The sequence below is a fragment of the Dendrobium catenatum genome, unplaced genomic scaffold (assembly GCF_001605985.2).
Source record: "Dendrobium catenatum unplaced genomic scaffold, ASM160598v2 fragScaff_scaffold_1056, whole genome shotgun sequence".
NCBI classification, from domain to species: Eukaryota; Viridiplantae; Streptophyta; class Magnoliopsida; order Asparagales; family Orchidaceae; genus Dendrobium; species Dendrobium catenatum.
The window spans coordinates 6,340,028-6,366,605 of record NW_021319518.1 but is presented as its reverse complement, the minus strand read 5'-3'; the positions used below and the strand labels follow the sequence as shown (position 1 = coordinate 6,366,605).

The 26,578-nt window shown below is 35.2% G+C and overlaps 1 protein-coding gene across 7 annotated transcripts in view; it reads left to right on the top strand.

The window, feature by feature from the left end:
- Positions 1-6,845: 6,845 nt before the first annotated feature.
- LOC110103388 overlaps positions 6,846-26,578 on the top strand; it is a 23,823-nt gene continuing 4,090 nt past the window's right edge. The window contains exons 1-3 of one of the 7 annotated variants that reach the window (XM_028698154.1): positions 6,888-7,315; positions 7,437-7,584; positions 20,564-20,661. In XM_028698154.1, the coding sequence (XP_028553987.1) occupies positions 7,462-7,584; positions 20,564-20,661 (221 nt within the window). In that variant the 5' untranslated portion in view covers positions 6,888-7,315; positions 7,437-7,461. Of the gene's footprint in view, positions 7,585-8,801; positions 9,775-9,981; positions 10,619-10,671; positions 11,913-20,563; positions 20,662-26,578 lie in introns of those variants that run through there. The other 6 variants (XR_003701908.1, XR_003701910.1, XR_003701907.1 and 3 more) reach the window with 6 other exon arrangements.

The window sequence follows — 26,578 nt, the reverse complement described above, 5'->3', positions numbered from 1 at the left end:
TTCTATGTAACCGCATAAGCTAGCGAGAGGAGAAAACTGCAGCTTACCGAGATATGGCAATGGAAGAAGACAAACTGCAACTTACCGAGAGGACAAACTGCAGCTTACCGAGAAGACAAATTGCAGCTTACCGATGTTGCCTTTCGCTCGCGGAAGAGCAGGCGAGGAGGTTGCCTTTCGTGGAAGAGCAGGAGAAGAGGTGTTTCGCGGAAGTTTGGACGGAGTGGTATTTTTGTTGTAAAATTAGTATTTGGGTGGTAGGGATGTAATATTTAAGTTTTAGATGTTAAATATGTAATATACATATAATAAAGTGACATGTATGTAAATCACCCTTTTTATTACTGGGTCATGGCCTTTACCCTCTGAGTCTTGTTTTGGGGTTTTTACTTCTCTTTTTGCCTTTTTTCTCGGCGAACTGATGGTTCTTCCCTGCCATGTTTTGCTGGGCGAGTTTTGGTTCTTCCTTCTCTTTTACAGGTTTTCTTTATAATTTTACACTGTAATTGCTTCTTGTTTTAATATATGGGTTTCTGCCCCGAAAGTTCCCCCCCCCCCCCCCCCCACAAAAAAAAAGAAGCTTTTCCTAGTTGCCATTGCTTTGTTGCTGCGTCGTCTTCGCGTGCTTTGCGTGGAGTTGCGTGTTGAAAGAGTCCGAAGCTTCTTCGCTTCCTCGACGATGTCGGATCGTAAGTCTCGACGGGACGCAATGATCTTTATCTTGTCGGTGCGCTTTTTTCTTAAATCCCGTAAATTCGCCGGCATATCGGATTTTATTTAAGGCAAAACGGAGAATGAGCGAGATCTAAGTCTGTAGGATTCAAAGTTGTCATTTTTGCTGTTTGGCAGGATATAGGCTAAATCCTGCATCCATACAGCCCCTTAACCTAGCGTCCGAAACCATCGTCTTTCTGCCCGAAATCCAAATTCTAGAAACCTTAGACAACGGTGAAGGGAGAAAGTTGCGAAAGCTCGCTGAACAAGCATCGACAGAACTAGCGACGTGTGAAATCCGTCCCATACCTGGGTTTACTTAATAGGGGATTTATAAATTTTTGGGATATTTACATGTATATATGTATCACTTTATTTCATACTATTTACATATCGAACACTACAAAAATATTAATATTATATGAATATCATTCGTATACAACTTTAATATCAAATATATCACTCCCATATTTCATTCCTACCACTCATATCATCCTATAAACTTTAATATTTCATTTCATGCACCTATATTTGTTCAATGAGTGTCAGACATGTAATATCTTCACTTGATGATGATGGCTAAATGCTAATGATGGCGATGGGCACTCGAGAAACTCCTTATAGAATTTCTCAAAGAAAAATTAAAGATTCTTAAAAATAAATTTTATGCCGTTTCGGTTGTCATGCTTCACATTACAAAGGTGCTATTACAAAGGTGCTATGCGTGGAAAGAATTTCTTTTTTACCATAATATTTGAAATTGAGTTTGTATGAATATGATTTTTATGAAATCTTCTATAGGATTTATGTCTTGATGATGGAGTTTTGTGGCTCTGAGGAGTGATGTCGCTTGAGGTGGTGCAAGAGATTAGCAATATCATAATCTCTTGTTATGAAAAAGAAAAAAAAAAGAAACTACATTATAATCTCTTGTAAGTCATTTTGGTGAAATTCAAGGGCCCATTTTCTTCATTTTATATTTTGCTTGGAAAAGAATCTTTTAAGTCTCTATCTTGAAGGCAAAAGTTTTCTGAGCTATAGATAGAAATCCTTTCATTTGCTTCAACTTTACAGTCAAAATCAACAAGGTACTAATTGCATGCATATATTAAGATTAGTGCCGTACAGAGCATGAAGAGCCGGGTAGATGGTGGATGTTAACCATCACCATACATGAGTGCCTTGATAAAACTTTGTTTCTTATGGGGATGACATGACAACTTAGAGATGACCTAGAGCTTCTACAATTGCAGTTGCTTTTAATTTAAGTATTTAAGCATAATAATCTGTAAAATCAAAGTTTATATGTTACTCTGATCCTTCAAGCTACCAACAGGTTTTTTCAATTGGGTTTGTGTTACTGTACATGAATGCCTTTCATCTCTAGTTCTGACTGCATACATTCAATCATGGAATTTTTGTTTGGATATGATGAATGATAAAATATCGTTGAATGCATTGCAATCATGCCTCATCTCCGCCTTACTGTGGAGTTAGGACTCAGGAGGTCCTATTTTTCAAAATTTGTGCCCGTTCAAAACATTCCATAGTGTGGTATTGTATCTTATGAGTAAGAATTTGTGAGGAAAATGATGATGATGATTTAGAATTTTGCTATCGATTTCACAAGGCTGCTATCAGATATCTCTATATTTTCTATGGTAATGATGTGGTGTGTTTGGATGGTCTGATGCTTTTCTGGCAACCGCACAAATGCAATTACCAAGGGGATTCATGCTTAGATATTAGTAGAATGCTTCTGCTCGTCTTACTATGTAACTTCCACAATCACCTGAGCCCTCTTGGTATTCGTGTATTGGTCCCTAATTCTTCTTTCCTCTTTGAAATGTAGTTCTGTTGGTTTATGTTTACTACATAATGTGCAATATATAATATTCAAGGCTTCTCCGCTTTTCTTATTTCATGGATTCCACAACCATATGTTCCTTCTTATTCTTGTTTTGTTTTTCCCGTTATCATCTTGGGAATGCCTCTCTTTTGGCTATGTTTTGGTTGTGGAGGAATTAAACCGAAAAGATATATTATTTACCTAATAGTTGCATCTTGACTCTTTGGTTTAGGTGGTGTTGATAAGGAATTGGTTTGACCAAGTAAATTATAACATGTGAATTTCTCTTTGTGATTTTCTACTTAAAATTTAAGTGTGTAGAATGTTAAATTTGGTTTATTCTTCAAATTTTTTTGGGATATTCTTTAAGCAAAAAAATAAAAGATATCGCATTTCTACTCAATTTCTCCTCATTCAAATAAATGGGCATTTCTATTTTCGTTTTAGTTCTATTAATATTTGAATTTGCACTTCATTGCTTTTTGAGTTAGAGAAGTGCTATGGAGAGTTCTACATAAGAAAGAGGTTAATAATGCTTATATTCAAGTCTTTAAGGATATGTATGTAGGAGCTCTTACTTGTGTTCAAACACAGGGTGGTCTGACTAAGTATTTTCCTATTTCAGTCAGATTACATCAAGGATTAGCCTTAAGAACATATCTTTTTTGCTTTAGTCATGGATGTTCTCACTAGACATTTGCAAGAGGTTGTACTCCGGTGTATGATTTTTGCCGATGATGTTCTTCTTGTTGATAAAACTAGAGAGGGAGTTGAAGGTAAACTTGAATTATGGAGGTTAGCCTTATAGTTTAAAACCTTTCATTTAAGTAGATCTAAAATTGAATACACGGAGTGTAATTTTAGTAATGATAGATCTAGTGGGGGGATTGTGACTTTGGACGATCAAGTCATTATTAATAGCACACGTTATAGATATCTTGGGTCCATTGTTCAGAGTGATGATGAAATAGATGGGGATATTATTAGTAGAATTCAAGTTGGATGGTTGAAGTGGAGGAATGCATCGGGCTTGTTATGTGATGGAAAAATCCCTCTCAAACTTAAGGGAAAATTCTATAAAATGTTAGTGAGACCTGCAATGCTTTATGGTGCAAAATGTTGGTCATTAAAAGAGAAGCAAAATATTAAGCAAAGTTTTGTAGAGATGAGGTTGCTCAGGTGGATGAGTGGCTTTACTCTTAAAGATAGGATATGAAATGAGCATATACGTGAAAAGGTTGAAGTAGCTCCAATGGAAGATAATATTAGAGAGTCTCATCTTAGATGGTTTGGTCATATAAAATGGCAGCCTTCCGTTGACCTGGTTAGAAAAGTAGATGTGTTAGATTTGACTTATATTAAGAAATGTAGAGGTAGACCTAAAAAGACTTGGTTAAAAAATATTAGAAATGACTTTTTTTATTAGATTTAGATGAGAATTTGACCCTTGATAGGACACAATGGAGAAAAATAATTCATGTAGCCGACCCCACAGTGGGATAAATGCTTGTTATTGTTGTTGTTGTTGTTCATGTCGAATCATTAATGTCAAGTACTTAGTTTGTTTTGTAGATGAAGTTGTGGGTACTGATGGCGAACATTCTTATTCTCATTGTTAAAAAAAATGATATTTGTAACTTGGAAGGGACAATGAATTGTAAATCTCAAACATTAAAAAAAGTGTGTGAATAGTATAAAATGTGTGAGGATGAGTGCTATTATTTTTGTAAAATGGATAATAGTCCACTTATCTCTCTTTATAAGAGCTGCTATTGTTGTAAAATAGGTAATAATCTATCACTTATGTAAGTTTGAGGGTCTTTCTCTTCATTTATAATTTTTATTTATGTAGGTGAAATATTGAAATGTTTCTTGATGAGAAGGGAAAAAAGGAATTTGCAATATGAGGCTAATGCTTCGTTTGTGATGGCTTTCTTATTACTTTCTAAAACAGTTTTCTAGTATAAAGAATACTATGTACGGCTCAATCGGCTGCTTGAAGTTAGAATATATGCTTTCTCTGAAGTTACACTAATGAAATGGTTAAATTTTGATGCATTAAATAAGTTAAAATGAACTTATCATTTTTATTATGTTCATTATCATGATTTCTATGATGTTGTGGCGTGAGAAAAGAAAAGAAAATTATAATTTTTATGATGATCATTATCATGATTTATAAAAATGATTGCAATGTGGTTTAAACTGGTGGTACGGTGATCATTCTTTTCCTTGTTCAAGTAATTTTTTATAAATATTTTTGGTTTTGGTGGTGCTTGAGGAGGGCGTATATAGGGGAAGCTCTCATGGTAGTGCCAGAAACTGTAGGGTTTCAATTGTTAATGTGCTGGTTGACTGCAGGATGGCTGAGAGTTGCATTCTGAGAAAAATTTTCCCAATGCTTTTTTTCCTGGCTTTTTATTGTGGGTATTGCTAATAATTACTCTAATGATAATGATGATGATCACTCGAGGCACTCCTTTGAGAATTTCTCAAAGAAAAATTAGGGTTCCTGGGAAAGAAATTTTGTGCTGCTTTGTGTTGCCATGCCTCGCTTTATAAAGGCGCTGTGTTGAAATTATTTTTCTGTACCATAATATTTGTAATTGGGTTTGTATGAACAAGATAAGGTCATCCATCATTCCCTCTTTTATGAAGTTTTCTATAGAATTTATGTCTATATGATGGAGTTTTCTGACTCTGAGTGATGTTATAACAGTCCAAATTCTTAACTATCGAGATATTGTCCGCTTTAGCCTAAGAGTCTCATGATTTTATCCTGTTGATGTTACTTCTCAATAGGTCATCCATCCCAAAATTGCTTCGAAATGAGCATGCTTAACAGTGGAGTTTCTTACGAAAATTTCAACCATTACATCAAAAGACACCTCGATGTTTAAGAGTTTACCTTTTTTTTTGTTGCTTAAGGGGTTTCACAGATGTATCTTGAAGAGGCCTAATATCATAATTTGTTATGAAAAAAAAAAAAAAAAAACCAATGAAACTACATGATACTAAAAAATATTTATAATTTTTAAAAGGAATTCGTATCCTTTGTTTTATCTCTCTATCATGAAATACAGTTGGGAGGGCTAAATCTTATGAGTTAACATTCAGTTGTGTTGTTGATGTCTCTTTTTAGTAAGAATTTTGGAGGGAGATAATAATGATTCAGAATTTCGCCATCAATTGCATATGGTTGCTATGGAATATCAATACGTTTTATATGGTAACGATGTGACATATTTGGATGGTCTGAAACTTCTCAGACAACTACAACAGCCATTACCAAGAGGATTCATGTATGGCTGTTTGTAGAAAGCTGCTACACTGTCCTATTTTATGACTCTCAATATCATCTTATCTTTGGTCTTATTATTGGTTCCTCATTCTTTTGCTCCTTTTGAAATGTAATTTTTTGGGTTCTTTGTGCTACAAAATGGGCAATGTAGTAGGCAAATATTTTCTGCTTGTCTTATTTGATGGTCTATCATTTGATCCTTCGTATTCTTGTTCCCTTTTGCAAATGCGTGCCTTTTTTTTATTTTTTTTTTCTAGAAAAAAAAATATTGTTACCTAATATTTACATCTCGGTTGTTTGGTGTAGTTGCAGTTGATAAAAATGACTATTTTTGGATTCAGTTGCTGTAGTATTTCAATTTTTATTTTATTTTCATTTCCTATTTTTTCAGTTCCTTCAAACCAAACAAAGACTTTTCTTCCTTGGTTGCTACACAATAGGTGTGCAAACGAGTCGAGTCGAGCTTGAGCCAGGGGTTTTTCGAGTCGAGCTCAACTGTCAGATACCGAGCTTGAACTCGAGCTAGAACCAATCTGTTGGTGGCTTTCATGGCAATATTGGGAATTTTAAGTTTGTATAGGATATGATTTTGATTGACATGCAATACGTCACTAAAAATCGTCTTGAGCAAGCACAAATTTTGAAGATTTTTCGAATTAAAAATTTCCAAAATTAAATTTGCTGAGCTCCTATTTCATCAAACTTATAGTTGAACTAAACGTCTCAATGAGACGAATCCAACGCCATCAAAATTGGTCCAATTCGAACCCAATTGAGTTTGGTAACGAGGGGCTTGAAGAATATTTGGAAGCTTTAGAATATTAATTGACCAAACATTCTGTTGCATATTTAGAAGCATATTCTTGCTTTGACCTAAGTGCTTCACTGTCTTATCTTATTGGTGTAACTTCTCAGGAGGTTACTTTTCTCAGAATTTTTTTAGAATGAGTATACTTAACTGCAAAATTTCATTACTATTATGCCAAAAGGCGCCTCTATGTTTAACAATTTGGCTTCTTTTTTAAATAAAGGATTTCATAATTGTCTTGATCAGTAACTTTTTTATCAGAATCATCCACTATAGTGACTAAATATTTAAATATTATTTTATTAAAATATGAATTATTTACGAATACTAGTTATTCAATAATAATTATTAAATATTTATTTACTCCCTAATTATTTAATTATTTAATTATTTTTACACTTCTGATGATTTAATTAATTATTTACAATTTTAGTAATATTTGGCCTGGGAAGTGTTTTGCTTTTCGTAGGCTCTATTTGTTCACCAAGTTACAGTTCAGTTCGGCTACTTCGTCCTAGGCAGGGTTTTTAACAGTTGCTAATACTCTTTTGATGGCGTTCCATCTTGTTATTGCGGGAGTCTTGACAGTTCGAGCGATTTCTTGCTGTTGGATTGGAACGACGAGAGCTCGCTCGTTGCGGAAGTAACCATCTTTCTACCCCGGCCACATCCGTAAATCCTCCGAACTCCACCAGATTTAGTAAATCCGAGGTTTACGGCATGAAGAGCGATTTTAGGATAAATCCTGCTTGAATCTTAAACAGCCCCTACAGTCCGAAACCCTAGTTTATGACAAAGAAGAGAGGAAATCGACGGAAGGTTGTTGGAGAAGACCGAGTGGAGCTCGTGATGAGTCTTGGGGATTTAAGTAAAATCCGTCCAATTCAAAACGGGAGTAAAACGGGTTTCCAGGTTGGCAATTTTGCTTTCGGAAAAATTTATGTTAAATACTGTTCAGGTATTTCAACTAAACTTCTCTTCGGTGAGGAATTTTCTCCGACAACATGAACTTAATTTATATTCCCCTCTTCGGCTTGCATGAGTAAATTCTCTTCATCAGTCTTGGAGGCGATGAAGTCGGTTTTCTCCCTTGCCTTCTCTCTCTCTCTCTCTCTGCTACTCTGAACTCCTCAAATTATTTTGGTACTTACACGATGCAGTTACGTCCGGATGGTATCAATTCTGCATAGTTTCTTATATTCTTGCATCTGCATGTCTGGTGAAGTAGCATTTATGCATTCATACAAATAATTCTTATGAGGATCATTTGGTTTCTTGAATTTGGAAAATATGCTTCAGCCGAAGTTATACTGATGAAATTGTTTTAATTTGAAGCATAAAATAAGTGAAAATTATATAGTCATTTTTATCATCATCTTCTTCTTCATGATTTCTTTGATACGGTGTGGTAAGCATTTCTCATGATTATAGTGGTTAAAATTGAGTTAAAGCCCATCGTACGTTGATCCATCATTCTCTACTTCAAAGATTTTTTTTTTTAATTATTTTTTTAGGGTTTGTTTGTGCTTGATGATGATGATATTGATAGGGGAAGGTCTCTTACAATGCCCGAAACTTTAAGGGCTGCAAATTGTTAAGGTGCTTGTTGACAGAAATATGGCCATGGTTTGCATGCATATACAAAATTTCTCAATGCAATTGTCTTAACTAATTATTGTGGGCATTTCTAAGAATTTTCTTTGCACTCGTCTCCTCGATTTAATGTGAGAATGGATAAATGCTAATTATGATGATGGTGATCACTCAAAAGAATCTTTTGTGGTGTTCTATATAGAATTTCTCAAAGCAGCTCTTAGGGCTATTAATGCACAATGTTATTTCAAAGAAATTTGTGCAAATTTGTATTGTGTTTCTTTACAATATAATGGTGCTGTATGGAAATAATTTCTCTTTATCATAATAGCTAAACTTGGGTTTATAAGAACATGATGAGTTGATCCATCTACCTCTCTTATATGGAACTTTCTATAGGATTTTTTTTCATATGAGAAAGTATTATTGCTCTTTGAGTAGAGATGATGCTTGAAGAGGTGCAATATTATAATAGATCATTATGAAAAGGGAAAAAAAGATACTGCATTATAAGGAAAAATATTTTTTATTTACAGATGGAAATACTTTTACTCGCTTTATTTCCACCATGAAATATAGTAAGGAGGGTATCATCTAATGGCAGTTATCAGGATTAATGCTGCATAGATGGTAAGTATTTGTGATGGTGAAGATGATGATGATTTGGAATTTGGCCATCGGTTGCATATGGTTTCTATGGTAATGTTGTGGCATTTTTGGATGATCTGAGGTTCTAATGCAACAATACCTATAATTACCATGGGGATTCATGTACAACCATTATTAGAAAGCGCTACACTTGTCTGATTTCATGAATTTCACTATGTTTCCAACAAACTTATTGTAGTTTTCAAAGAGCATCAACATCATCAAAATCGAGTTTATATCCATCCCACTATATGAGGCCGGCTTCATGAATCATTTATCTCCATTGTGTCATGTTAAATCAGATAATAAAAGTTCATTTCTAATATTTTATAACCCAACCTTTTTAGGTCTAACTTTACCTTTCTTAACATAGGCCAAATCTAATACATCTATGCTCCTAATTGAGTCCTCGGAAGGCTGACAGTTTATGCGAACAAACTATCTAAGGTGACGCTAATCTTGTCTGCCACTGCAGCTGCCCAAAATTTTTCACATTTATGCTTATTTCACATTCTGTCTCTAAGAGCGAAGCCACTCATCCTCCCGAGCATCCTCATCTCTGGAACACTTAGTTTTATGGTTCTCTTTTAATGCCTAACATTTTGTGCCATAAAGCATTGTAGGTCTCATCACCATCTTATGGAATTTCCTTAGTTTTGGAAGAACAAGAGAACTTATTCCTACTTACATGATTTATCCACTTGTTTAAAAGAGTGTGATTCAAAGTGGATTTCAGCTAAATAAGATTTGGTATTAGGATTATACAAGGGATGATGAAATGTTTTAAATCTTTATTATTCAAAAAAGTGAGTGAATGATTTAACTTGTGTGAGTATAAGAGCTACCATTCTTCTATAAAAGGTTATTACATGTCTCACTTGCAACATAACAGGCATTTATCAGTTCAAGAGGAGGCCTGTTTTCATTTTATTTTATTTTGCATACAGGGTGAATCTTGCATTTTTTTTCTTTTGAGTTTGATGATAATAGTCTAATTTTTTATAATGGTTTGCAATCACTTTATGAGTTCATGGGTCTCCAATTTTATTCTAATTTTTATGCTTGAAGGTGAAGCTTGCAATCTTTCTCTATGAAAAAGGGTAAAGTGAAATTTTACGTTAAGGGGCAAATTCTGTTTGAGTGAACTAAATATGAAAATCTTCACCTTGAAATGCAGTTAGGAGGACTTAATTATGTGACAATTAGCAAGACTAGTGCCATATACAGTACAAGCAGTAGCATGTTGCTGTTTCTTTGTTTATGAACAAAGAATCTTTGCTGGCGATGATGATAATCAAGTGGCCAGCCATTGACAAGAATTTTTATGGTGATGTGGCTTTTCAGGGTGGCCTGGAACTTTTTAGCAGCCATTTCTGCCTTTTCACCGGGGGAATTCAATTATAATGATATGAAAATGCTTCTTTGCTTTTCTTATTTCATTATTCCCATTTGTTATATGGGCCAACTAAATCGTGGTCTCTTGGACTTTTTCTTCATCATCATCTTCATTCCTTTTTGTATTAGTCTTTTTGTGATTTGGAGACTTATGAACATTTACTTGTCTCACACTCCTGCTGATGATCACATAATTTCTGCTAAGACATGCTTGTAAGCAGTCTGTAATATTTTATTCTTCATTATAACCCAATGCAATTATTGAGAGTTTTCCTGTGACCCGAAGTAGCTGTAATATAGCTGTTCATTATACCTTTGAATTTTGGAAATTGAATTTGTGTGAAAATGTTTATGGGATTGCAGATGGAAGTTCTATCAGTAGGTTGATATCTTTCATGAAATTGAGTTAGGACATGTGATGGCCTGATCATATGCCAGTTATCAAGATTTTTACCATGCACCCTATTCAGTAATGTGGTATTGTATCTTGTACGTGTAAGAATTTGTGAGGCTAATGCTGATGATGTCATGGAATGTAGCCATCATGTACGCTTTTGCTATGTAATTTCTGTTGCTCGTTGACTATGGTCCCTGTGATCTCCGTCGCCCGCCAACTATGATTAAAACTGATCATTGATGTAATCCAACTGAAATAGGAAAATACTTGGTCAAACTTCCTTGTGCTTGAACACCATGTAACAGTTCCTGCATACATATGGTTAATGACTCGAGTATAAGCATTATTAAGTACTTTCTTTTCTAGAACTCTCTGAGGGCACTTCTTTTGGAGCTTTATCATATGCTTTTTCTTAATCAATAAATATCAAATGCAGGCCCTCCTTATTCTCTCTATACTTCTCCTTGAAAACCCTCAATAAATGGATAGCTTCCATAGTAGACCTACGTGGCATGAATTTAAATTGATTTTGAGAAACATTAGTATCATCAATCATGTTGTATTATGTGCTCAATTACTCTCTCTCATAGTTTTAATGTATGACACAGTGGTTGGCTCCCTCACACAAGGGGTCTCGGTGGCATACCATTTCATTACTCCAAGCAGTGAAATGCTTTATTATATTTATTTTTTTATTTTAATATAAATATTTTTAGAAAATATTTTAATTATTTTTAGTAATAATTTTTTTAATATTCTTTTCAAAGGAGTAATTAGAAAAATTAAATAAAGTATTATTTTTAAAACTTTGAATTCAGGCTAATATATTTTTTGATAAATTATGAAAAACTCAGCCATTGGCTGCATATGACTGCTGTGGGACATCTCTGAGTTTCTTATGCTAATGGCATGTCATCTCACAATGGGCCGGAGCTTTCCAGGATTGCTATCACCAGGAGGTTCAATGCATTGCAATCAGTTGAAACCTTCTTCATTCATTTTGCGAATATTATGCTTTCTGCTTTTGGGTGCTACACAATGTTCAATATGGTAGACATTACTTTCTTTGAAGTTCCAAAAACATTCCTTACTAAGGCTGTTGTAGATGTATATTTGTGCAAATGTTGCTGTGGAACAAGCTTTCTGGGATGTTGCACAAAGTTTTGATATTGTAGATTATCAAATATGAATGATCATTGCTCTTTTTTTTTTTTTACATGGCGTGAAACTCTGGCATTGATGAGGCATCAAGGAGGGTTGGAAAATCTTCTCATCCAATTGGTGCGACCTTGTTTTCTTACTTAGGTCTTGACTTGAGAGGGTGGGAGAAAGCCTTGTTTCTTACTCTATGATAAATTGCACAAGTTTCTTGGTCCTCTATCGCTGCAAGCGTGCAAAAAAATGGAATTTTTTTGCTTATTTCTGTTTTGAGACTAATTTTCTTTGGATATCCTCTCTCTCTCTCTCTCTCTCTCTCTCTAGTATAAGTATATATATATATAGCATGATTATACAAATATGGATTTACTTCACCGAATTTGCTAGTGAAAAGAAGGTTGGTTAGGTGTTACAATGAGAAACAAGATATGAATTGTAAGGCATTGTGGTGGAATTCAAGGGCCCATTTTCTTCAGTTTGTATTTTGCTTTGAGAAGAACATTTAAAATCTCTATCTTGAAGGGGCAAAAGTTTTTCTGAGCTATAGATATAAATCCCATCGATTGCTTCAACTTTACAGTCAAAATCAATTAGGTCCTAATTGTATGCTTATATTAAGATTAGTGCTGTTCACAGCATGAAGAGCCGGGTTGATGGTGGATGTTAACCATCACCATACATGGCTTCCTTGATAGAACTTTGTTTTTTATGGGGATGGCATGACAACTTAGAGATGACCTAGAACTTCTAAACAACTGTGTTGCTTCTAAATTAAGTATTTAAATATAACAATCTGTAGAACCAAAGTTTATTTGTTATTTTTGAGTATTCAAGCTGCCAACAGATTATTTCAAATGGGATTGTGTTACTGTGTCTGAAAGCCTTTCATTTCAAGTTCCGAATGCATTCATTCAATCATGGAAATTTTGTTAGGATGATGAATGATAAAATATTGTTGAATGCATTGCAATTATGCCTCATCTCCACCTTACTAGGGCTGCAAACGAACCGAGCCGAGCCGAGCCGAGTATGTGAGTGTTCATGTTTATGTTCATTTAATATCAGGTTGTTCAAGTTTGGTTCATGTTTGTTCGAGCTTTATTATTTGTGTTCATGCTTGGTTCATTTAAATTGACGAGTGTTCATGTTCGGTTCATGTTCGTTCGTTTAGTGCTTATCGAGCTTTAAACAAACAAACATGAATGAGCTATAAACGAGCTCTACTTTTAGATGTAAATTAACTTAAAAAACGAGCTTTATCGATCTTCTTAACAAACGATTACATCGAGCATGTTCGTGAACATATTTAACGATTTTTTTTAACTATCAAACAAACACGTTCATGAGCATATCTATGAACAAACATATTTATAATAAAAGCAATTGTCTATGTAACAAAGGCAATGATTTATAAGTAAATCCCATCTTCACAGAATTTTCTTTATAGCAACATTAATAAAGGCAATGATTTATAAATAAATAGCCATATAAAGCTACAATTACTTAGACAGTAAGTTAAGTAATATTTGATACCTGCAACAATCACACGAATTGAGCTTTTATTGAGCTTCTTATCAAGCTTAAAGTCGGGCTTGTCCACGAACTTGAAATGATGTTGTTCGCGAACATAAATGAGCCGAACGCATTAGTGTTCAAGTTTGTTTATTTAAGAATCGAGTATTTAAAATATTGTTCAAGTTTGTTTGTTTAGTTAATTAAACGATCACAAACGAGCTTTAATCAAACCGAACAATGAGTAGCTCATCGAACGTTTGGTTTGCTTGCAGCCCTACACCTTACAGTAGAGTTAGGACTTATGAGGTCCCATTTTTCAAAATTTGTGCCGTTCAGTACATTACATAGTGTGATATTGTATCTTCTCTGTAAGAAATTGTGAGGGCAATGATGATGGGCAATGATGATGATGATGATGTAGAATTTTGCTATAGATTGCACAAGGCTTCTGTCGAATATCTCTATATTTTCTTTGGTAATGATGTGGTGTGTTTGGATGGTCTGGAGTTTCTCTGGTAACCGCACAGCTGCAATTACCAAGGGGATTCATGCCTAGCTATTAGTAGAATGCTTCTGCAGTTGTCTTATTTTGTGACTTCCACAATCACCTCAGCCCTCTTGGTATTCATGTTTTGGTCCCTAATTCTTCTTTCCTCTTTACATTAAAATGTAGCTTTTTTGGGATATGGTTACTACACAATGTGCAATATAATATTCAAGGCTTCTCCGCTTTTCTTATTTCATGGATTCCACAATCATATGCTCCTTATTCTTTTTTTGTTCTTCCTGTTCTCTTCTCTTTTTGGGAATGCCTCTCTTTTGGCTATGTTTTGGTTGGAGGAATTAACCTGAAAAGAAATATTATTTACCTAATTGTTGCATCTCGACTGTTTGGTTTCGATGGTGTTGATGAGGAATTGGTTTGACTAAGTAAATTAAAATGTGTGCGTAGTTCTCTTTATTATTTTCTACTTAAAATATAAGTGTGTACAATGTTAAGTTTGGTTTATTCTTCAATTTTTTGGATATTCCTTCAAGCAAAAAAATTAAAGATATTGCATTTCTCAATCAAATAGATGGGCAAGTCTATTTTCGTTTTAGTTCTGTTAATATTTTAATTTCCACTTCGTTGTCATTACCTTCAGCACAATGTGCAATGCGATACACTTCACTTTCTTTAAATTTCCATTAATATTCCTTATTAGGCAGCTGCATATGTATATTTGTAGCGGAAGGGATTGTTGTGTAATCAAGCATGGCTTTGAGTTATTCAGTGTCCATTATGAATCATTAATGTCTGAGTGCTTAGTTTGTTTAGAAGATGAAGGTTTGGGTACTGATTGTGAACATTCTTATTCTCATTGTTTTAAAAGGGCATGGGTTCTTATTCTTCCATATATTGTATCTTTCAACTTCTTTTTTTACATGATTGAGGTTTGAAGTGGATTTCAACTTAAAAAATTTGATATTGGTAAAACTTGGAAGAGAAGGAATTGTAAATTTCAAACATTCAAAAAAGTGGGTGAATAGTATAAGATGTGTGAGGACGTTGATAGGGGAAGCTCTCGTGGAAATGTCAGAAACTATAGGGTTTCAATAGTTAAAGTGCTGGTTGACAGCAGGATTACTGAGAGTTGCATTCAGATAAGAATTTCCCTAATGTTTTTTTTCTTGACTTTTTCTTCTGGTTAATTTTGCACCCTTCTCATGACATTGACAACCAAATGCTAATGATGATGATGATGATCACTTGAGACACTCCTTTGAGAATTTCTCAATGCAAAATTAGGGTCCCTGAGAAAGAAATTGGGGTGGGGGGGGGGGGGGGGGGGCCCCAAAAAAAAAAAATTGGGCCCTCAAAAAATAAAATGTCTAAATGAGGATTTAAAATGAAGAAAAAAAAAAAGTCTGGACATATGGGGTAGGCAAGGGGACTTCATGACTTGCATGAAAACTACTGTACCGTTATGGCCACCGGTCAATAAAGCACGCTATGTTGAAGCCTACCTATTGATCCAGTAGTCTAATCAACAGCTTGACCAAGCAATATCCACGGCATCACATACCACTCTATAAAAAAAATATAAAAAATTGTAGCAAATCCTAGTAGATGGTACCTGTGAGCTTGTCTATGTTAATTTTAAAATCAAATCAGTCCTGTAATTAGTATCATACATTTTATAAACAAATAAATGTTATAGAAGTTAAAAATAAATGCAGAATCTCAAAACAACCTGAATAATTGCTTTGTTTTTTAAATTTTAATATACCTAATTGGTATTTATCTCATTTATAAATGATTTGTAATTTTGTCTTTTTTTTTTTTTTTAAACTATCTATTCTGGTCCAAGCCCGGATGAAAAAGATGAGGAAAAGTTCGTGAAAATAAATTTAGTTCTCCGTTGAAAAAAATTTCTTGCTAGGCCACTGCATTTACAAATGCTCTGACACTTCAAGGAACCACTACTGTGATATCTATTGGAATTCATGTACTATCACCTCAAGAACACTATACTTTTCTTTGTTCGTGGATCTCATTGTCAATTGAGCTACTTGTTATTTCTCTTATTTTTTCTTTAATCACCTTATTTCTTTTTGAAATATGTCTTTTTGGGTTTTGAGTGCTTTACAATGTGCAATGTGATAGGTGTTACTGCCTTTGAAACTATAAGGTTGTCAGATGTGTATTTGTAGTGGATGGGTTTGCTATGTTAGAAGCATGGCTCTTTGGGTTGTTGCAACAAGTTCTATTATTTCTTCTATGATCAATATTTGATAGCTATTTGTTAAATTTTTTTTACCAATCATACTGCGAACCTTTTGTTTAGGAGATATTTTATATCTACTTGATTTCTTAATGTTGTGGATTCCAAAAATTCCTGTTGAGCTCTTTTAAGAGAGTATTTTTCTAGAAGATAGATTGGATTGTAGATAAGATATTGCTCAATGGTTATGCCTTCATTTTGCAAGGATTTTATGATTAAGTTTTATGTTACTCATTGTTGCGGGCTAGAGTGTTCGTGGCGTTAAAGTATGAAAAACTTCATGTCTTAGCGTTGCACGAATATCCAGCACACAAACATTGAAAAAATAAACACCAGAATTTTTTTACGTGGAAAACCAATTTACTGGCATTTGAATGTCTTAATGATATCAGAATTTGGCGTTTAGGGCTCGTTGGATTCGTCTCGTCGAGCAACTCGATTTGACTATAAGCATGTCACGTTTGGTAATCCAATTTATTTTTTGAACCTTCCAATGACGCTTTGAGTCTTCGATTTGGACCCATTTGGGCTCGGATTAAGTCGAATTTGGTGTTGTTAGATTCTTTTCGAGACATTCAGTTCGACTATAAGTTTGCTGAAATCGGAGTTCAGATGGTTCCAGATTTAATTTCGAAAATTTCCAACTTGATCTTGCTTCGAGATTCGTGCCCGATTAAGATAATTTTTTGATGATAATATCACTCATAATTATTCATCCCAATCATGAGAGGGAAATTTTGATTAAGGCTAGTTGGTTAGCGCAAGTTGCTTAGTTTATGTAATCAATGATTTTATTTTTAGGATAAAGGTAAATTTTTCGCGTTTGGCTTGAAGAGGATAGGTAATAATGAAGTTGAGCAAAATCTCATGATTCTATCATTTCAGGATATCTCAGACCTTTAATCTATCTACTCAGGGGAGGCTGTTGACCCAACCTGACTAAATTATCTTTGTCGGCAGTTATGATTGCAGCGCCTAAGGGCTTGTAGATTTAGGGTAGACATTGATGGTATTAATGTCCCATATGAAGCCTTAAAGTTTTGCTGTTTGGCAGGATTTGGGCTAAATACTGCTTAATTCCTGCATCTATACAGGTTCTTAACCTAGGGACTCGTCTTTCTCCCCAAATCAAAATTTTATAAATACTTGACGAAAGTTTCGAAAGCTCGCTGAAGAATCTTTGGCAAAAGCAGCGATGTTTGAAATGCTTCCAATGCCCTGATTTACTTAATCAGGGATTTAAGATAAAGAGGGGGAGACATGGAATTTAAGATTATGTTGGTTTTAAAAATCTCGTTTTTGCTGTTTGGCTGAATTTAGGTTAAATTCTTCTCAGAAACGGTTACCTGACAGCCCTGTAATGGTGATTTGCTATCTCCATCTCTCTCTCTCTCTATTTTGCCTCCTCCCTTCGTCTTTATGTGCTGCTCTGAACCTCTTCAATTATCATGATAGATATACAATGCAATTATTTCATGATCAGATCAATTCTGCAAAGTTTATAATATTCTTTGCGTAAGTAGCATTTACTTTTGAATTTTTACAAAGAATACTCTTGAGGAGTGGTGTCACTTGTGGAGGTGATATCATAGTCTCTTGTTATGAAAAAGAAAAAAAATGAAACTACATTATAGGGAAAAATATTTATAATTTTAGAAGGAAATCCTATTAGTAGCTTTATCTCTATCATGAAATACAGTTGGGAGGGCTTAATCATATGACAATGAAGACTAATGATCCACAAAACATGCAGTAGTGTGTTGTTGATGTCTCTTTCTAGTAAAAATTTGTGAGGGAGATGATAATTATCAAAATTTAGCCGTAGTTTGCATATGGTTGCTATGGAATATTTGTATGTTTTCTATGATAATGATATAGCATGTTTGGATGGTCTGAAACTTCTCAGGCAACCACAGCTGTCATTACCAAGGGGATTCATGTATGACCGCTCGTAGAAAGCTGCTACACTTGTCCTATTTTACGACTTTCAATATCATTAGAGTCCTCATCTTCTTAATTGTTCCTCATTCTTCCTTTCTTTTTGAAATGTAGTTTTTTGGGTTCTTGATGTTACACAATGTGTATTGTAGTAGGCAAAGAGTCTATGCCCGTCTTATTTGATGGGCTCCACTATCATGTACCAGTTCTCTTCTTTTGGGAATGCATTCATTTTTTATTAGCTTTGTTTGGATGAATTAGGCATAAAAGAGTTTAGGACTCTACTCAACTCGTTTACACCTCTAGCTGTAATACAATCTTTCTTTGCAGCATTTGGAATTTGGAGATGAAGTTTGTGCGAAAATGGTTGGGTTACATTTGGAAATACTATCATTAGCCTCATCTCCACCATGAAATAGAGTTTAGGACTTAGGAGGGTCTAATCATATGCCTGTTATTAAGATTTGTGTCATGTACTACATTCAGGATTGTGATATTGTTTCTTTTACGTCTAGGAATTTTTGAGGCAAAGATGACGTTGAATTAGGATTTAGTGATCACCTACATGGATGTTATGGAATAGCTTTATGTTTCCTATGTTAATTATGTTTGAATGGTCTCAGCTCCTCAGGCAACCACATGGTTGCAATTACCAAGGGGATTCATGTATAGCTGTGTATATAGCTTTCGCATTTGGATTATTTCATCTCTTCTTTTATTCTTCTTCTTCCGGGCCCTTGATTCTTCTTTTTTTTCCGAAGGTAATCCCTATGTTTTGCGTGCTACATAATGTGCAATAAAATGGGCAAAATTTAGCTGCTTGTATTAGTTTCCTTTTAATTTCTTGACCGTTTGGTCTGGGTTTAATTGATAAGAAATCGGTTTTAGCAAGTTAATTAGAATGAGTGCATATTTCCTTTATGATTCTCTACTTGAAAGCTGATATGTGCATAGTATTTGGTAGCTTTCATCCTTAATTTTCTCATTCTCCTCAACCAAACACGTGGGCAAAGATTATTTTCAATTTCATTCTTTTGGTATTTCAACTTTCATTTTCGTTTGCTCTCTTTCAATTCTTTTAATCAAACAGAGACTTTGTGTTCTATATTCTACATAATATGCAATGCAATAAGCATAAATTTTTTTAAAAGATCAATTAGTATCCCTTTATCAGTCAATTGCAGATGTATATTTGTTTGCAAGCAGCTTAGGTTTTTGAGTGTTGTACCATTTTCTTTTATTTTATTGGTTGTTACCAATTATCAATGATCATTTCTTATTTTGTTTAGAAAGTACAGATGTAAGTATTAATTATTTTAATTAATGCTTAATTTTGACATAGTAAATATAAATATTAAGAAAAGAATCAAAATAATTCTTTTGTGTGAGGGACCATGAGTTGAGGGACCAAAATGGTCCCGAACTCTTTTGAGAGACCTCTCAACTCTTTAAAAAGGGGTCTTTTTTGTCATAACATCAAATTTAAGGGTTAATGGTATTAAATAAAGGGGTATTTTGGTCATTTTTTAAATTAGGTTATTCATTAAATATAATTTTTAAGTAATATTATTTTAAATTAAAAATTATTAAAATTTCCCTTAATAAAAAATAGTAATAATTCTAGTCTAGAAAGATCGAAAATTAAAACTTGGAGTATTAATAATTTTTAAAATTAAAATTAGAATTATTAATAAATTTTTATTAAACAAATATTTAATTATATTTTTAAAAAATTATATTACTTGAAAATTACATTTAATATATAATTTGAATAAAGAATAACTAAATACCTCTTGATTTAATATCATTAACCCCAAAATTTGATTTATAACCAAAAAGACCCCTTTTCGTGGAATTAAGGGATCAAATTGGGGATCATTTTGGTCCCTCACAAAGAGTTGAGGTATTTTGGTCTTCTTTTAATTTTAATTTAAATTAAAAAATATAATTATCTTATATATACATTTAACTTTTAATTATGCAAGTCAATTATTTTACTTATCATTACAACGGGAATTCGTGTACAACCATTACTAAAAGCTGCCACACTTGTCTGATTTCATGAATTTTACTATTATCTCATCCCTTGTCTTTTTTTTTTGGTCCTCTGTTTTTCTTTCGTTTTTGGGATGTTGTGCTTTTGGGTTTTGGCTTCTACGCAATTTGTGGTTTAGTAGGCTAAGATTCTCTGCTTGTCTTATTTGATGCATTTCACTATCATTTAATCCTTCTTATTCTTGGTTTTTTTTTACTAATACTTCTCTTGTCTTGTTATGGGAATGCCTTCCTTATGGTTTTGTGCTAAGCAACACATCTATACTACTATTATAAAATGAGCTTGAGTTTCCTTTTACATCAAATCCTGGCCATCCATTTTAATTAAAATCAAATCTAATTCTTTCATTTTAATTATTGTAATTGTAATTAATTAATAATTATAACTTCATTTATAAAATTAATGTATTAATGAACAACTCTTCAGATCCTCACTACTAAGCGTTTCACTGGCTCGCGTCCCTGTCGGAGTCGCTGCTTCTTCGCCTTCGTTGCTCGAAGTTGCATCGGAAGTTTGCTGCGAAGGTAACAATCCTTATTTGTTCCTGTTCTGTTGGCTCGGAACCTGTTATTTGAACTTTGCATGAAATATTCTAGGCCTTGCCAAGTGAAATATATTCCTCTAGCCAGCTAACTGCAACATTGATACTGTGTAATATAATTTGCCATCGCACTGTCTACTTCAGTAATGCATATTATGTCTAGTAAAGCTTTTGTAGTGATTACCAAAATCAACCTCTCTATCCTTATATAGATTTGATTTAGAATCCCTTAGGAATGTTAAGATTTGATCAGACATATTATTCAATTTTGATTTTTATATGAAAAGCTTGGATTCAAATCATCCTCTGCAGGTTTGGGGCGAGTTCAATCAACATAGACCAATCCTGAAGTGAAAAATAGAGCCTATTTGAGGTTTCTTCGTATACGGTAGGATTAGCATGCTTAAATCAAACTGTTGCATAAATCCTTGTTCAGAAAAAAAAAAAAAAAAAAAAAAAAAACAAAATAAACTCAAACTTTTAGGTTTTGCTCTTACCTACATGTCTTTCATTCTTTCTGTCGGTTAGTGTCTTTGGCAAGCAAAGCTATTTAATGAGCCGTTGAATCCCATACTCCTACTCAGTGTAGTGAAACGTAGTAGCACAACTAAGAGCTAATTGGTCCCATTGCTGAATCAATTCTCAGGCCTGTAACCTAATGCATTATGGGGCATATTAGCCAATGGCTGCTAAAGAAGTGATAATTTCCCCCACTCTACTCTTGCTTTTGCTTTTCTTCATTTCTTGGTTCCTGCAAAAGGCTTGAGCTCTGAGAGGATGGTTACCAACTTAATTCAACAAGCCAATCTCTCAGTTTCCTTTGGAATTGTGGGCTCCAAAAATTCGGCCCCGGCGAGTTCGCCTGCACTTTTCTTTTTATTCGGCGAGGGAGTTTTAACTGAATAAGTTTCGAGGTAAATTTTGGAAGGCAGATGGGTTTGTAGATAAGACACTACCCAGAGATTTAGCCCTCATTTTGTGAGGACTTTATAATCTGAGTTCTGGTTTCCTATAGGCGCAAGCCCCTATAGTTAATTACCCCTCCCGATAACGAGAGAGAACTTTCGATTAAGGCTAGTCGTCAATCAGATACGTATAGGAATAAGTGTTATTTGGCATATAGTAGCAACATGGATATGGAATTTTGGAAATTGGATTTGGATTTGGGTATTTGAAAAGGTTTGAAAAGTTTGATATTTAAAATATGAAATTTCACCACTTAGCACTTAAAGCGGATGGTGGGGGAATGGATGATAGACCCGATCAAGATCCCATGGTTCCGTCGTCTCGGGCCATCGTGGTCCCTGGTCTACTTAGTCAGAGGAGGTAGTTGACCCAACCTGACAGAAGGATCCTTGTCAGCAGCCATGGGTTGCTTCATCCAAGGGGACCTTGTAGACCGGGGTTGGATGTTTGTCTAAGAGGACAAATTTTAATCCACCTTAGCTAACAGAGGGCTTTGTGCCCTATCGATCATATCCTATTGATTCATATATTAAGGATTTAACGCCACTAAGGAGCGTATTGGCTCTGGCCATAACCGCTATCTGTGGTGCCATTTGGCGACAAAACCACTCGGTTCAGAGGACCCCGGGTCATAACCGTTTACCTGCAGTGCCATTTGGCGGCAAAACTGCCAGTTAGAGGACACGTACCACGTCCTTACTGACAATAGATTGTTTGACAGCCTCTTCTAGCATCCAGGAATTTCTGGACAGCAAGTTGGGGTAGCCACGGGTGCAGAACAGCTGCTATTCTTTGTTGAAATTCCCTGAGTATGGGAGAGGAAGCAGACAGCCACCACGAGCTCTCTGGATGCAGCTGGAAAATTCTGGCCAGCACTTACAATGGCTTGGGAAAGCTTGGACAGCACTCAATTCATAAGGAAATTGGGAATTAATGTGAGAAATAGAAAGTAAATAGAGTTGGGGGAATTCGGGTAAGAGCAAGGCGGGATCCAAGGAAATCTGAGGGAAGTCAACTCCTTAAATCAGTGATATGACTTAGGAAAATTTAATAGGAAATAATGTTGCAGGGAGGATTCGGCTATGGAGAGTTACGGGAGGTTGCTGGAAAATAATTGGCTGAATTAAACCACTCTCAATTTGAATTTGAGCTAACTAAAATTCAGGGAGTGATTAGGGAATCATTAATGGCAAGGAATAATGGGAATGAGAGAAGAGTGGGCCGGCCTAGAGAGAGGGAAGAGAGATTAATTCAAATCCTGAAATTAATTTCAGGATTTGAATGAAAATGAGGGGAAATTAATTTGAAAATTGATTTCAAATTAAGAGGCCATTAATGCCTTAATTGGGGAATTGATGGGAATCAATGGGGAGCCCAATGAGGGGGCCGGCGGTATGGAGAGAGAAAGGGGGAGTTAGGGAAAGAGGGAGAGGGGTTTCTAAACATGAATGATGACTAGGAAAACCTTTAAATAAATCCAAATCAATTTAATTTTAGATTTGAAGTCATTCAAAATTTTCCATAAATGGAATTTCCCAATTTGGAAAGAATTTGAATTTTGACATTCAAATTCCAATGAGAACTAGGGAAGGGAGATGTGGGGAAGTGGTGGAGAGGGAAGAAGCCGGCGGCAAGGTGGCCGGCCGGCGGAACTAGGGTGGCCGGCGGGTAGGGGCTCCAATGATGGTGAAGATAGTGAGAGGTTTGGCTCGTTTCAACTATTGGTCGTTGCTTGCGGGAGATTGTGGTGGAGAAGAAGAATGTTGCTTGAAGAGGGGAGAAAGGAGATGAACAAGAATATACGAGAAAGATAGAGATAACTAACGAACTCACAAAGAGATCGTAAGAACCGCGAACCTCGGACTCTTCCAAAGATTGACGGGTATTGCGTTTGCCCTCACCTTGGGCTTTCCATAGAACTCACGCAGAGATCTAGGAGAGTTGAACTCACCAAGAGATCAAGAAAATATGAACTCACAAAGAGATCAAAAGTAGAAATTTTCTTTCATCATAATCATCATCCTAATACAAGAGAATGAGCCTCTATATATAGGCCTCAAGAGAAATTAAAAGACACATTTGCCCCTTGGGTTTACATAAGACAAGAGGGTAAAAAGGGAAATTGCGAAACTAAATTAAAATACACTTAATAAATTGAAATAAAACAAAGTGATCTTGGTCGTCGATATTCAGCTCCTCCTCGGAATGGCATGGACGGTTGGATGTCCGCATCACTGTTGCGGAGGTTGGATGGGCTTTGCTTTAAGTGCTTGATGGGTTGAATTTTAAATTTAAATATTTTTGGGACTTTTTGAGAATTTTTTGGATTTTTGTGGGAATTTGGATGGAATTTTGAGTATTTGGAATGTCATTTGAAAAATATTTGTGAACCCCTCCGGTTGATATCTTCGTTCAACACGGCTATCATCCGGGTGTTTGGGGTCATTTCTATTTGTAGCTTGAACCTTGTCAACTCAGTCGAGCTATTGACTGAGGATCAAGTTTCGTAAGCTTCGTGCTTTTATTAGTGAATTCATATTGTTGTAGGCCTTGAAGGCCTAATATGAATGTTTTAAAGCAAATATACCGGTCGCCACAACTTTATATTTGCTTAATAGTTCGAACCCTGTCGACTTCTATTGACCCGTATAGAAGGATCGGTTTCGAACATGAATTCACTTATCAACCCGCGCAGCATCCCTAGACATCACGTGTGTACCAATAACTATCTCGTCGGGGCCCTTGCTGGTTTGGATTGTACTTTCCCCTTTAGTGTACCTATGTGTATACAATTTATAGTGCACGTGCAGGGGTATTCTTGGAATAGACGCCTTCTGTCTGCTTGTACGAATGTTGTAGATCCGGTGGCATGGCATTATAGTCTTATGGACGCCTTCTGTCTGCTCGTATGAGTGTTGCAGATTCGATGACGTGGCATTATAGTCTTATGGACGCCTTCTGTCTGCTCGTATGAGTGTTGCTGATCCGGTGGCGTGACATTATAGTCTTGTGGACGCCTTCTGTCTGCTTGCATAGAAGTTGCGGATCCGGTGGTGTGACGTAACAGCTTCTGAATAGAGTCGTTCGCTGCTTCGTACAGGTAGACTGTCGTGCACTACTCGTTGCTTTTTGCAGGTGGATCGTAGTGCACTAACTAATCTCCTGCCTTAGGTCGCAGGAGCTTGTACTTGTCGTATTCTCCATGCATTTTGTTGTGGTCTTTGGTCTTTTCAGTGCATCTGTTACTGCTGCATGTAGGTAGGTAGATGTCTTTCTTCACCGACTGAAATTGACTTCAGGATACTGCATTTACTGAAGTCTTTTTGCATCTACCCATAAATGACATGTTATACATACATCCGTATTCGTAGGAAGATTGTATGTGTTGCAGATCTTTTGTCTTTACCTACAGCGAATCAATATATTTCATAACCAGTGATTGTTTATTGACTGCAAGTGTGTTGTAGCATTTGTTATTCGTTGTTGATTGTCATCATTGCATACGTGTATGTTTGCTGTAATTGGTGCATTTGCTTGAACGTCTTTCAATCCTTCTAGCAATTGTTGCTTGTATCCTCAAGACACTACAAGCTTCTGTCAAATTCATTATTGTTGACAGAAGATTTACACTTTTATTGGAGTAGTTTTCCTGGTCAACTACAATATCCATTGGAGCTTTTATACAATAATCATTCAATTGAGGTGATGATTCCTATTGATTGTTGGTTGGGAATGAATCATGTTTACAAATCAATTATCATGCTTCTAGGGCTCTCCTGTAGTGACCTTGCAATCGAGCCATGCCCTTTCATAATTTCTTTTGTATTTGACTTGAGATGATTGTCGTTCATTTATCCTTTCATTTTCATATGCATGTTATAAGAGAGTTGTTTGTTCAAATATTCCAAACTCCACATGATGCTATCTAGTTCATGTTCAAGACATTTTTTTGCATTGGTTCACTTGATTCTTGCTTGAGTTCAAAAAGCAAGCTCAAGTTCAAGTGCTCATCCACAAGTCATTCTTTCTTCTTGTTGATAATTACTTGGTGTTCATCTTCAATTGTGAATGACTCATCTTGCATATGTGTTGTAAGATTCATTGAAACATCATTATACCTCCACTTGCAACTAGACTATACATGGCTAATTGATGGAAGTCGTCATGTTAGTTGAGTACTTGTAGTTCACTTGGATGAACATGATGCATTTAGACTTTGATTTGCTAATTCATCCAAAGCCAAGTCTTTGTATATTCCATTCAACTTCTTTATTGTTCAAGTCAATTCAAAGTCTTTTGCACTTTAGTTCAAATCTCAATTTGAGTCGAGCTCACTCGTTTCAAGTCCAAGCTTTGTTGTCTTTTGAATTTATATTCACTTAGATTTGAATTTATTTAAATCAATTGAAGCAAGTCTGCATGTCCCAAATTGATCTTTGAGTTCGATCGAGTCCATTGTTCAACTCATTCGAGTTCAAATAGTCCACCGCTGTCTTGTAGAATTCATGTATACTTCGATGTGCAAGCTCAAATTTCTCTTGCTTGAATTTTTACTTAAATCATTTTCTCAATTTTCAAGTCTGAATTTAGTCCAATTGATGTCCAAGTTATGCGATCTTCTCCTTCTTCTTTGTTTTAGACTTGAGTTCATATTTATTTAGATCAATTGAATCAAGTCCACAAGTCCAAGTTGTTTCAAGTCATTGTCTGTATTTCAGACAAAATTTCGGCAGCCTCCCGGCGTCTCCCCCGTTTAGGGGAAAAGCCAAGAGGCCGCCTACCCGCCACGTCACTAAAGACGTGCACGGTTGGTATTGCTGAGACACCGCAGCGGTTATATATTTGTTTTTTTTTTCTCCCACTACGCGCACTAAAGGCGTGCTTAGGGTTTTTTTTTAAAAAGGATTTTTTTATAAGCAATTTTAATTTCCCAC